This window comes from Malus domestica, chromosome 16 (assembly GCF_042453785.1).
Source record: "Malus domestica chromosome 16, GDT2T_hap1".
In the NCBI taxonomy this organism is placed as follows: Eukaryota; Viridiplantae; Streptophyta; class Magnoliopsida; order Rosales; family Rosaceae; genus Malus; species Malus domestica.
This window is the reverse complement of record NC_091676.1, coordinates 13,850,932-13,862,878: the sequence shown is the minus strand read 5'-3', so window position 1 is coordinate 13,862,878 and position 11,947 is coordinate 13,850,932. Positions and strand designations below refer to the sequence as shown.

General features: G+C 38.8%; 2 protein-coding genes across 3 annotated transcripts; one reads left to right on the top strand and one right to left on the bottom strand.

Annotated features, from left to right (window-relative positions):
- Positions 1-787: 787 nt before the first annotated feature.
- On the top strand, positions 788-4,401 carry LOC103416794 (vesicle-associated protein 2-2-like). 2 transcript variants are annotated; one of them, XM_070815202.1, is made up of 9 exons: positions 856-908; positions 943-1,061; positions 1,201-1,271; positions 1,507-1,588; positions 1,953-2,068; positions 2,154-2,336; positions 2,947-3,216; positions 3,701-3,778; positions 4,038-4,401. In XM_070815202.1, the coding sequence occupies exons 2-9, from the start codon at positions 1,007-1,009 to the stop codon at positions 4,152-4,154; spliced, it is 972 nt and encodes a 323-aa protein (XP_070671303.1). In that variant the 5' UTR covers positions 856-908; positions 943-1,006; the 3' UTR covers positions 4,155-4,401. The 2 variants fall into 2 exon arrangements, with proteins under 2 accessions (XP_008353239.3, XP_070671303.1); XM_008355017.4 differs by having other exon boundaries at positions 788-1,061.
- Positions 4,402-4,685: 284 nt separating this feature from the next.
- LOC103416793 (sodium/hydrogen exchanger 1-like) lies at positions 4,686-9,122 on the bottom strand. Its single transcript, XM_029096050.2, has 15 exons — positions 8,939-9,122; positions 8,413-8,662; positions 8,063-8,181; positions 7,612-7,709; positions 7,280-7,339; positions 7,150-7,196; positions 6,866-7,060; positions 6,720-6,766; positions 6,562-6,628; positions 6,363-6,463; positions 6,146-6,247; positions 5,892-6,030; positions 5,739-5,801; positions 5,474-5,557; positions 4,686-5,371 (listed from the first exon to the last, which is right to left on the bottom strand). The coding sequence occupies exons 2-15, from the start codon at positions 8,587-8,589 to the stop codon at positions 5,015-5,017; spliced, it is 1,656 nt and encodes a 551-aa protein (XP_028951883.2). The 5' UTR covers positions 8,590-8,662; positions 8,939-9,122; the 3' UTR covers positions 4,686-5,014.
- Positions 9,123-11,947: the final 2,825 nt, after the last annotated feature.

Genomic DNA, 11,947 nt, shown 5'->3' with positions numbered 1-11,947 from the left:
GGCACAGGAAGGGCATCGAATTAGGAGGGCAGAGAATCCAAGTCCAAAGTAAAAAGGGTAGTGTGCACGTCCACGTCCACGTCCATGTGGTACGCAGTGGCCAGTTCTTGTCTAGTTTGGTGGCTTTGCTTTGCTACTTGCTACTTTCCTTTTGCCCTTGAATGCCTTAAGTTGCACAAAATTACCGTGCATGCAACGTCAACGTTAACATTTGTGGTGAAAAATTTCTTAATAATGTGTGGTAAAATTTGAGTAGTCACACATCCTTGTTAATTTTTATTTATTGATTTTTTTCTTCAATTCATTCGATTCGATTATCGAAAATTGAGATGAGTGTGTAAGAAGTAAAAATAGGTGTGTAGATAGCACTACTCTAGATTTTTTATTCGTCTCAGTCTGAGTCGAACTTTCCATTCAAATGGTATCCAATTCTTCACTTTCAAGTGTAAAAACGTGGATTCAAGTCTAAATTTAAGATCCAAAAGTTTTTATTTATTTTTTTCAAGTGATATTTTACTTTAAACTAAATTAAATTGAGAGAGTAGAAAAAATTCTCACTTGAGTGCATAAGTTATATTCGCTTATATAAAATACCTCCTCTCTCAAATATATCATATATGGGTGAAATTAGACATAATTTGAGTTGAAAGTTGGATTTTGACTGAGATTGACAACAAACACGTACCCAGAACTACAACTATTTACCTCACCATGTTGGGGGCAATTGGGTCAATTTGGTTTGCTTGGGGTGCTTGCTAAGAAATAAAATAAAGGTGGGGAAGCGGGTACAGTTCAACAATTGAGAGAGACCCATTGCCACTGTCAGTGGTTGTATTTCAGCAACTGAGCACCACCACCACCACCACCACCCATTCCTCCATTCCCACACTTTCTCTCTCTAGAATCCCACTCTCTCTCTCTCTCTCTCTCTCTCTCTCTCTCTCTCTCTCTCTAGTTTCTTCGTCTGGGTTCTTCTCATCCGCCTGCATTCCCTCAAGAACTGCCGATGACGACGGCGCCAGAGCTTCTTGATGTTCATCCCCCCGAGCTCACATTCACTTGTAATTTGCTAATTTCCCACTTTTTTTGGGTTCATAACTTTAATTAGTATTATTTCATCACACCTAAGAAACAACTGATCGCACTACCTTGTTTATTCATTATTATTTAATCGTGTCTTGTTTTGTTTCCCGATTGCAGTTGAGGTTAAGAAGCAGAGTACGTGCTCGATTCAACTCGGCAACAAGTCCGATCGCTATGTTGCTTTCAAGGTATTGTAGTTGCTTCAAACTTTCACAGTTTTTTTCTTTCTTTTTTTTTAATTTTCTGAATTCCTTATTGTTTTTTGTAGATCGTGTGTTGTGTGCATGGAAACATATATGATTTAGTCACTTTTGATGAAAATGTGGCCGAAATTGAGAAAAATTTGGGTTTGATTTGGGCTTCAGGAGATGAATTGGGTGTGCTTAATGTTTTGGTTCGCTATTTGGCAAAATTTGATTGCAGGTGAAGACCACTTCTCCGAAGAAATATTGCGTGCGGCCGAATGCAGGCATTGTAAAGCCTAACACAACATGTGATTTCACAGGTCTTGTGTTCTTCATCTCTCTTCATCTTGGGGTTTTTGTGTTTTTCTGTAATGTGTTGTTGTCTCTGTGGTTTGAGTCCTAATGCATGCATTGATGATATGTCGTCTTAGGCGAAGCATTATATGTTATGATTGTCAATACGGATCAGATATTGGAACACGAATTTACTTGATTGGAATTGACAGTCTAGCAACGTTTTTCTGTTCATACATGTACTGTAATGCGTCTGTTTGTAAGATTATGAGGACATATTGTTAAGCGTAAACTTGCATCGACATTGTTAGTTGCCTGTTATGGCGCTGACCCAAAATGTAGCGCCGAAGCTAAATGGATTTTGACTCTTCACCTTTTTGGTCAATGCAGTTACTATGCAAGCTCAGAATGTAGCTCCACCGGATTTGCTGTGCAAAGACAAGTTCCTAATCCAGAGCACCGTTATTTCTTTTGGGACAACTGAACAGGAGATTACATCTCAGATGGTAAGATATTAAGAATGATTGGCCGTCTCTTGGTCTAAAGTTGTTCGGTAAAATTCTTGTTTTAACTTCTCAATTTTTTTGGCAGTTTTCAAAAGATAGCAGCAGATACGTTGAAGAAAGGAGGTTAAAAGTGATGCTTATTAGCCCACTCGCATCCCCAGTATTTGTACCAATCAATGGAGAGTCGAAGCAAGATCCATGTTATGACACTTCAGTGAAAATGGATAGGGTTTTGAGTGGAGTTGAAAATATACCTCCGAGTCATGGGGTAAAGCAATAATGTTGTCCGTTGAACTGAATTCTTGACTGATCTCTTATCCTTCTTCGTTTGTTTCATGTTCATCTCTTATTTATTGTTCCTTTGTTCTGTGTATGTGTTCGAATATTCCTTCTTCGTTTGTTTGATGTTCATCTTTTATTTCTTGTTTCTTTGTTCTGTGTATATGTGTTCGAATATTAATTTTTCTTGATTATGTCGCACTTGGTGCGATGGCAAGTGCCTTCGCCCATGAGCGGTAGGTCTCGGGTTCGAGACTTGGGAGCAGCCTCTCCATAAATGGGGGTAAGGCTAGCCGACATTCACCTCTCCCAGACCCTGCGTAAAGCGGGAGCCTTGTGCACTGGGTACGACCTTTTTATGTGAATGTGTGTGTGAGTGCCAAATGATATTCGCACTAGCATTTTAATGTGGTAGGCAGCATTTATTTTCATCTGTATGTTAGTAGGAGTAAATGATTTTGTGCAAGTGTTATTTTATATTGTAATCAATTTTGAAATCAGATGTGTCAAAAAAGAGTTGTTCACATATTGTAATAAACCATAATCTGTTTTCCTTGTGCCGGGTTGCTGAGGATGTTAACGCGTTTGAAACTTGTAAGGACGTGGATGAGTCAAGAGCAGCTAAGGATGTTGTGGCATCAAAACCAGCTAAGGATGTGGAGGAATTGAAACCAGCAAAGGACATGAAGGATTTGAAACCAGCTAAAGATATGGAGGAATCGAAACCAGCTAAAAATATGGAAGAATCGAAAACAGCTAAGGACATGGAGGAACTGGAACCAGCTAGGGGTGCTGCTGAGTTGAATTTAACAAAGGATTTTGAGGAACTGAAATCAAAGCTAAATACAGTGGGTTCAAAGCTAAAAGAGGTCTGTATTTCTCATCTAGATATCTTTATAACGTGGTAACCATGAAAAACGTATTTTTGACAAAAGATGTTGTCATTCTCATGGAAGGATAGTAGGAAAGATATCTGAAATTAAGAAAGTTGACAGGGGAATAATATGGGAAGAGGTTACTATTTAAGCATGTTGAAGTGCCGTAGTTAACTGTGAATTGTTGCAAATACATTCAGCAGTATGATTTCTCACACTCTCCCACCCCCGCTCCTCCTCTCGTCCTCCCTCTTCCATATTCCATTGTAGTGGACTAGGCTTATAATGCATCAATTCTTTTCATTCCTGGGTAGGAAGATCGTATCCCATACATGGCCCAATTCCGGGTGTGTTGCTCCTCAAATTTCCATTGGGTGGATCCTACTTTCTAGTACTCTTTGTAATGTTAACATTCGTGTGACCCCTCCTTGAAACTGTAAATAGAAGTGATCTTAAATTTGTCACATATTCTTTGCAGGCTGAACTTACCATCATGAAGTTAATGGAAGAGAGTAGCAGGTCCACTCGAGAGAAGAATATGCTTAAACATGAATTGGTGAGTAATTTATCCCGTGAATCCTTCACTTTTCTATTATCTTCATCACAGGATAGCTGCATAATCGGTAAATGTAGTATGCGTTCTCTCCCATAACCGCCTTTGATTCAGATAGTATGAAGAATGAGAGATATGGATGAGTAGATTTTCCATCCAATCAATTCATTATTTTGTTTCAGTCTTCTTTTTTCATCATTTGAACCTCGCTGCTCTTATGTGCCCCGTCTGGAGATCTGATGTCCGCCTTTTCTCTACGTAGGAGTCGTTGAGGAGGAGGAAGAACAATTTAAAAACAGTCACGGTTGGCTTCCCTCTCTTCCATGTTTGTATGGTTGCCCTCGTCAGTCTAGCAATCGGATACTATATCCATCCGTAGAGACAATTCTCTGTCCTGGATATTAGACAGTGAAACGAAGTTGTTTCTCCTTCTTGACTGGGTGAGAAGGATCTGCATGCATGTTTCTGACACCAAAGATGTTCTTCCGTGTGATGCGTAATATATGGATCTAATCTGAATTCTGCATGTAAGAACTTCTCCCAAATAATGTTTTGTTTTGTAAAAATGTCCTCCTGTGGATACCAAGTTTGTTTTGAAGCTTATGTTCCAAGAAATTCAGTGATCAGATGAGCGTGATTAGGTTTTCGAATGTTAATCAAAAAATTGATAAACATTCGAAATTCACTTGAGAAGTACCACTAAACTAAGAGTTAGTTGGTAATCTTCCTTTTCGGCATAAGGCGTAGGCCAAAAGGGTATTTTCATCTATTGATGATTGCTTGTTTGTACGAACGACATTAATCTCTTCTATAGGTGATGAAAATGGTAACGCGGAGCCAAAAATCTTCTCTTATTTTTCATCTAACCGTTGCAAAGATATATTAGATCCCTATATGCAAGATCTAACCGTTGATTTTTCAAACCACTCAGTCGATGCAATTTCCGAAATCAAAAAATTTGAAGGATCATTACAACACCAATCACACAAAACTTACAAGGGCATCAACTGTGCTAAGGATTTAACCTAATCAGCAACCTACGCAGACACGAAAATTTCCGAACCACCACACGAAACAAGCAGCTCATCCTGTGTAAAATGCTGTCACCACACGAAACAAGTATCCTTTGTATGAACAAATGCACACTGCAGCCACTCTCAAGCACAACCTATACATTACATAAATTAGTGCTCATCTGTAATTGTGTATAAGTAGTTATATATGTGTGTTAGTTCCGTCTCAATGCCATTGATTTCCAATTTCTTCAACAGGTGAGCCTGGAACGAAAGGCACAAAACCCCGCCCGCCAAAAACAGGCCGCATGAAAGCATTATCAAATCTTCGCCAGTAATGGTGGACGGTGTGCGAAGGAGAGCTTAAGAGCATTCGTAAACTAGTTGGACGGGGTATGTCCACGGGTCCTATGTTTGCCTCTGAATCTTCCACCCCACAGTTCACTTCTGAATCTTGGCCATTGCCGAGTAGTGGCACAACGATTGATTTAGGACTAGACGGTTCAGAAGAAATCATACTCGAGACGTGTTTTGAGACAGGAAGCAAGATTCTCACAAGTGGTTTAGTCATCAAACCAAACACCTGCATAAACAAAAGTATGTAATGTACCAAACCAATCATTTGCGGGTTTATATACAAAATGTGTCCCGAATGAGTCCGGTTTTCAAGTCGCAGGTGTCTTACCACTGTGCTGAAAAGAACAACTGTGATGGTGCTGGTGATCATGATCGCATTCGCACGCAAGTCCGTATGGCCAGACCTATTAAACTGCATACGCATTCAAAACAAAATATCAATGTTTGTGTGACAAAACTTTCCCAAGCAAAGATCACGAGTACACAATCATGAAGTTCTTCTCGCTTTCGTCCAACTGTCTTAAAAGTCCCGAAGATTACAAAAAATGAGTTTCATAGGCAACAGAAAGGACTACGTAGCGTTCAATCTTTACCTGATTATAAGCAAGCGCCATTGAAACAGAGCCACGCATAAGCCCCGCCCACCAAACTGTAACCTGAAAACCGGGAAATGCGCGGAGATCTGTAATATTTCATTTGATTCAAAGAATGTACACCAAAAGAGATAGAATTGGATAAACTCTTACTTGTTGCTTTAAACTAAGCTTGTCTTGTGGAGATTTCTTAGTCAAGTTGGATAAGAAAGACAAGGGAAAAACAAAGGCTGCTCTTCCAACCAGAACCAGTACCAACAGTATCGAACTCACCGCCATGGATTTTCCAGGGCTGAACAATGAAAATAAAGCAAAGCAAAATTAACCAACGGAGATCGACTAAACACGTTGTACAAGACATAAGAGTTTAAAAGGAGGCCGATTTCCTTTTTCTGCATTGATCATACCTATCACTCACAAATCTCCACTTGTCAATGTCCAGGGTATCCATGCCGACATAAAGAAAGATAAAGATCTCGGCCACAAATGAGAGAGTGGCAAAAGTATGCCTGCATTAGTTTGTAAAGAGAATGAAACATCAGCAATGTTTTCCCCAGGTTTCGGCAGATCGAATGAGAACGCCTCTCAATTTTCCAGGAAGATGTTTATGGATATTTAACGTACTTAGTTGTCACTCGTGAACTTTCAGTCACGTTATGCCATGTGTAGTGAGACATAACAATTCCGCAAAAGAACACAGTGAGAATGGCACTCAAATAACATAGCTGAATGATAAATCAAAATTTTGTTTTATGGTCAGAGCTCTTTTTAGATAAGAAACAAAACCAAAGAAACACGATGTACGAGTTGTCACAAATCTTACTTCAGACAGCACGTATGACAGGTAAGCCATGAGTATCATAAGAGCGACTTCGCGATCAGTTGAGTGCCTGATTATTGAAAATTAGAAAAAACAAGTATAAGACCACTACTCCAAGTCACGTTTAAAAACTCCGTCCTCCAGTGTAAAATTATACAAACCTGCCGAAGTAGAGCTTCTTGATGATAAATGCACTTAGTAGTCCAGCCTGCAAGAAAGTAGCGTTACGAAAAAAAAGATGTATGTGTCTGAAATTTATTTTGGGAGAGAGAGAGAGAGAGAGAGGGAGGGAGGGAGGAAGGCTTACTGCGACTCCCAGGATTGTACTTGTAACAAACAAATATAAAAAGTTTCCAAAAAATTGCAAAGCAGTGCTTGTATTGATGTGAGAGAGGTCGAAGCTCTGGATCGCATTGAAAAGCACTATTGATGTAGCATCATTAACGACACCTTCCCCAAAAACCAGGCTGTACAACAAAGGCGTTTCATCCTGATTCAGCACCTGCATTCAAAAGTTTGGATTAATTCAGTCGTCGTTATTAAATCTGCAACAGGAGCACATCCTTCACAAGACACAAAGACCATGCATACCTGTAAGGTGCAAACAGAATCGGTTGCAGAAAATATCGCGCCAAGTGCTGCAACCAAGGGACTGATCCAATAAAGCAGAAAATAACAAGACAAAAACAAAACAGCAATAATTTGAAGACATAAAGTATACCAAGATAATCTCCAATCTTGAGGGAACCGACACTGAACTTGTGAAAAAAGTGCATTGCACCTGGTTCAAAATACAAAAGAATTCATGAACAACCATTAAAAACATCATTGAAATTATCCGCTGGTCAATCAAAATCGAAGAAGCTAGTAACGCAGAAGCTTGTTTGAAACCAATTATACTGAAGAGGCAGTCCTGCTCATACTTTAAATGATGTATTGTTTCGAACATTTTTGCTCTGCACAAATATCCTAACACGCAAATGTCTCACATCTTTAAACCTTCCAGCGGAAACCTATGCTACAAAAGCTAAAATCCTCAGGTTGTCGAGTTACCTAAGGATACGATGGCAAAGGATATGAGAGTTCCAACAGCACCAAACGTCACGATAGTCATGAAATTACGAAAAAATTGCTTCTTCTTGACCTGGAACCTGATGACGTTGAGAAGAAAAGATCAATTATAATGTACTGCCAACTTAGCGAGTAAAATAATCGAAATAAATATTTACTAAATTCCATTAATACACTCTTTTAAAGTTTACATCGATCGAGTTATTATGCAGTAACAATCAAATTCGACTTGTACTAATGCTTAAGCACTGCAGCTCCTGTCATCGAGCAGAACTCCGGTCATTTCATGCCGTTTATGTTAATTTCGATAAATTGTCAAACTTATATAAAAAGCAACGAACCATATACCGATTGCGTACGTTTTGACGGTTAATTAAACTGATCAGGTAAACAATGAGTTAAACCTACATCCACAAAACCGCATTGAACTTACCCGGCATTAAAAATGATAGGCGGAAGCAGATATATAAAGAAGAGATCTTCACTGAACACTAACAAATGTGAGCTTTTTCCTCCAGTTGTGAGCAAAATTACAACTCCTGTGCACAGTCCCTGCCCACCAAAACAAAAACTCCCACAAAATCATTTCCGGTTCTCCATAAACACACACATATCACAAATACATATGCACGTAAGGAAGTGATTTCCGCACGTCCATTTCCTCTCCTTGCACGCCATTCGTTATTTCTCGCAATTGGATTGAACAAATCAACGGACAAAAATGAACAGGGATGTGCGGAAATCATTTCCTATACCGTCGTAGAACAATAAAAGCTGACTCACAATTACAAGGGCTGTGATGGACTCATTCATCCATCGACTTTCCTCCAGCAAATGACCAAGTAGAATACAAGCGCAGAGAAGCGCCACGAAAAGGTTCATCGAAACCACTGATGTGTGGTCGGAGGCCATCAGAATTTTCATTGATTCCGTTGCAATTGTGCTCGCATCGACCGCCATTGCTAGCAGTACCAGAGAACAATTCAGTTCAAGTTCCACTTGGAGTTCAAGTCAGGCCTTCGTTTCCGAGAAGCTGAAAAGTGAAAAAATTTGTAAGAAACATTACATCTTTAACTTTTTATTTTATCCACACTAAATTAATCTATATTTTTCAAATCTGGTCAACTTCGGAAGACGTGCAAAACAGAAGAGAATTAGACATCAAGACAGTAGTGACTGTTGACAACCCATGTCAAATTTTCCTAGGCTAACTATTTCACCTTAAATTGTGGAAATTAAATAAAAAAGATTCAATGAAAGTTAAAAAAAAAAAAAAAAAAAAGATAAACTCATTTTTTGAGTAACTAACCAGTTTTTGGAGGTCAAAGTTTTGATCTTTGAACAAGAAAATGGAGGGGAAATGGTCCAAATTTGGATCTGGATTCTATAATTCCTACTGAAAAAAGCTACCAAAATTCAAGATTTGTTAGTTCCAGAAAAGTTTAGAGAGAGAGAGAGAGCAGAGTAGGGGAGGAGTGAGAGGATAGGAAGAGAGACCGCCAAGAGAGTGGAATATATACGGTCGCCTCGCCTCCGTTTGTGAGAAGGGGGAGTTTGAAATTGGAGGGAAGCTGACCGTTGATTGAGTAGCAGTGATGACAGATGAACGGTGGAGATGTAAGCCTGTGTTTGACTTTAAGTGGCGGTAATACGAGGTGTCTTGACGGTCTTGAGATGGGAATGAAATATTCTCTGTTGTTGTGTTGTGTTGTGTTGTGCGTCATCATCATTGTGTTTGAGTTTTTGTCGCCTTGAATGAAGGATCCTTTTTTATTTTTTTATTATTATTTTATTACTTTTGCTTTTTTGTGGAAGGTCGCTTTTTTGTTTTGCATGCGATTGATAGGGATCGGGCTTTCATTGTCATAGAATTCTAAAATGTTAAATTAATTTTTCATTATTACATTCTAATGGTATTTTTTTATTTAAGCATGCGATTGATAGGGATCGGGCTTTCATTGTCATAGAATTCTAAAATGTTAAATTAATTTTTCATTATTACATTCTAATGGTATTTTTTTATTTAAAAGTGAGAGATCTCAGATTTTATTTTCGTCAAAAGTAAAATTGAATCGCATTATTACAAGTTTGTTGTGAAACTCAACTCACCGTCCTTCAACTTATTGTACATAATTTTTTTCATTTGTTATGAAAAAATATTAATGTAATACAACCACTCATGCTTAGTAAAAATCCATTAACACGAACAAACTCACCTGTTAAAAAACTCTCTTCTGTCGCTCAAAAGAAAGTGAAAATACAATTTGATATTTTATCACAAAATAAAATCATAGTATGTAATTTCGCACAAACTAAATTTTAATCTTTTTTGTGACAGCCCATCCCGAACGTATATATTATTTTATCCTCGAGATCATGGAAATTTCTATTATGCCCTTTAAACGTTGAGTCGTGTATGTATAGGCTAAGGTTTTGGACCAATTAGTTCCATTCCTAATTAATTGGACCCAATTAGAACTAAAAGACCTAAGGTTTTGGTTGATTGGCTGCAAAACTGGACCACACACACATACACCAACCAATCACGTTGACTCTTCTCTCTCTCTTTCCCTCTTGGACTTCTTTCCATTTCCGTACAATTGTACAGACAAATTTCAAACCAACCTTTGGAGGCATGGATCAAGACTGTGAAGGTGGTTTTCATGTTCCTTGCAAGCCCAAGAGTTGATTCGTACCCTTAGTTGGTCGTGAGAGCTTGTAGAACTTGAATTACCCAAACTCCGGCGAGGGGTGATTTTTCCTCCGACGTGATCGCGAAGGTTTTAAGTTGTTTTGAGACCTAAGAAAGTATTATTCTTACTATTCTAGCACGTTAGATCAATTTTGGAGTGGTTTTGACGTAAGAACAATCGAGTTTATATAGTTGCAGGCTTTGGCCAGTTTCCTCGAGTTTTTTCGGCGAGTTTCCATTGAATTTAGGTCCCCAAAGTGGTAAGAATGTGTTCTACTCGTTGTAAGCTTCATTTTGGTTCAAATTTCATCGAATTTGGTTGAGAAATGGAAGAGATATGAAGCTTTAACATTTTTCCAGAATCCGACGATCGCAGCGGTGATCGACGCCGAACTCCGGCGAACCAAGGAAGAAGGGGGAGAATATTCCATCAAAATTGACGGAATATTCTAAAGGCGTCAGGTATCTTTAACAGAATATGCTTTTATTTAACGGAATATTCCCTAACGATGTTAAGGAATCCGTCAGTGTGCCAGGCATATGCCTGCACGTGGGCCGCACGTCTGGCCGTGCCTTGGCCGGCGCATGAGTGGTCGGAAAAAATTTCTAAAAATACGGGGTTGTTCCTGAGGTTGAGTAGGATATGGTGGTATATTCAAATACCCCATTTGAGCAATGTATGAGAAGTTATTACCTAATTTTGTTTATGTGCTTAAAAATAACGTTTAAATAGTTGTTCGCATATAGGTGAGACCTATCCTGAAGACGAGCGCAATCAAGCAAGGCTCGGGGGTTACGACCCTTCCACATATTAGTGATTGGGCTTTTGGTTTTCAATATATATATATATATACACACACACTTGGTATTTTTCCCAGAAAACTTAATTAAATGATTTGATACTTTGAAAGCCATGTCAAATACTCTTTATGTTTAATTGTGCATTATTATGGTTATATATATATATATATATATATGGTTATATATATATATATTGTTGTTCGACGCTGTGGACGCTCAGGCAAGCTTCAGGTGAGTATATTGATGGTAGTGATGGTAGTGAATATATTAGTGCTGAGATGCATTTCGAGCTATTTATTCTGCACCCCGGTGTTAGTGCTCCGCCTGAGGATAAGGCCTAGCCTTTACGTGATTGTTCACCTCCCGCACCTCACGCTTACCTTGGATCCAAGGCATGTCGTACATACCACATTAGGTGGTTCCGACTCGTAGGTGACTTGCGATACTTCGCACAGCCTTCACGTGACTGTAGCACTTGAGCGTATTTATGTACACCTAGCTTGTCGTTCAGACCACATTAGATGGTTCCAACTCGTGTGCAGAATTTGATTAATGAGTTGTGGACCCAGCCGTACAAGTCATTTTAGGTGACTCCGACTGACATATTATTTCTTATTGATTTATTGCACCTGGCTTACTTATTTCTTGTTGAGATTTGACATGGTATTTTCAGTGGATTGCTATTTGAATATGCTTTGAGATATAATCGTATATGCTATTTTCTGGGAATTTTACGGCGAGGGGTTACTACTTTTGATAGTGAAATGGTTTTGAAAAGCTTTGTTTTTGCCCACTCACACTTTCTGTTTTGCGCCCCTCCAGGTT

Bases quoted from the DNA above. Each gene is read 5' to 3' on its own strand.
- LOC103416793 (XM_029096050.2), bottom strand. From the start codon at position 8,589: ATGGCGGTCGATGCGAGCACAATTGCAACGGAATCAATGAAAATTCTG. The intron at 7,197-7,279 runs GTATACTTTATG...CCTTGGTTGCAG, and splicing joins CAAGATTGGAGATTATCTTG to CACTTGGCGCGATATTTTCT. The intron at 6,031-6,145 runs GTATGATCAATG...TTCATTGTTCAG, and splicing joins TGGAGATTTGTGAGTGATAG to CCCTGGAAAATCCATGGCGG.
- LOC103416794 (XM_008355017.4), top strand. From the start codon at position 1,007: ATGACGACGGCGCCAGAGCTTCTTGATGTTCATCCCCCCGAGCTCACA. The intron at 3,217-3,700 runs GTCTGTATTTCT...TATTCTTTGCAG, and splicing joins TGGGTTCAAAGCTAAAAGAG to GCTGAACTTACCATCATGAA. The intron at 3,779-4,037 runs GTGAGTAATTTA...TTCTCTACGTAG, and splicing joins ATATGCTTAAACATGAATTG to GAGTCGTTGAGGAGGAGGAA.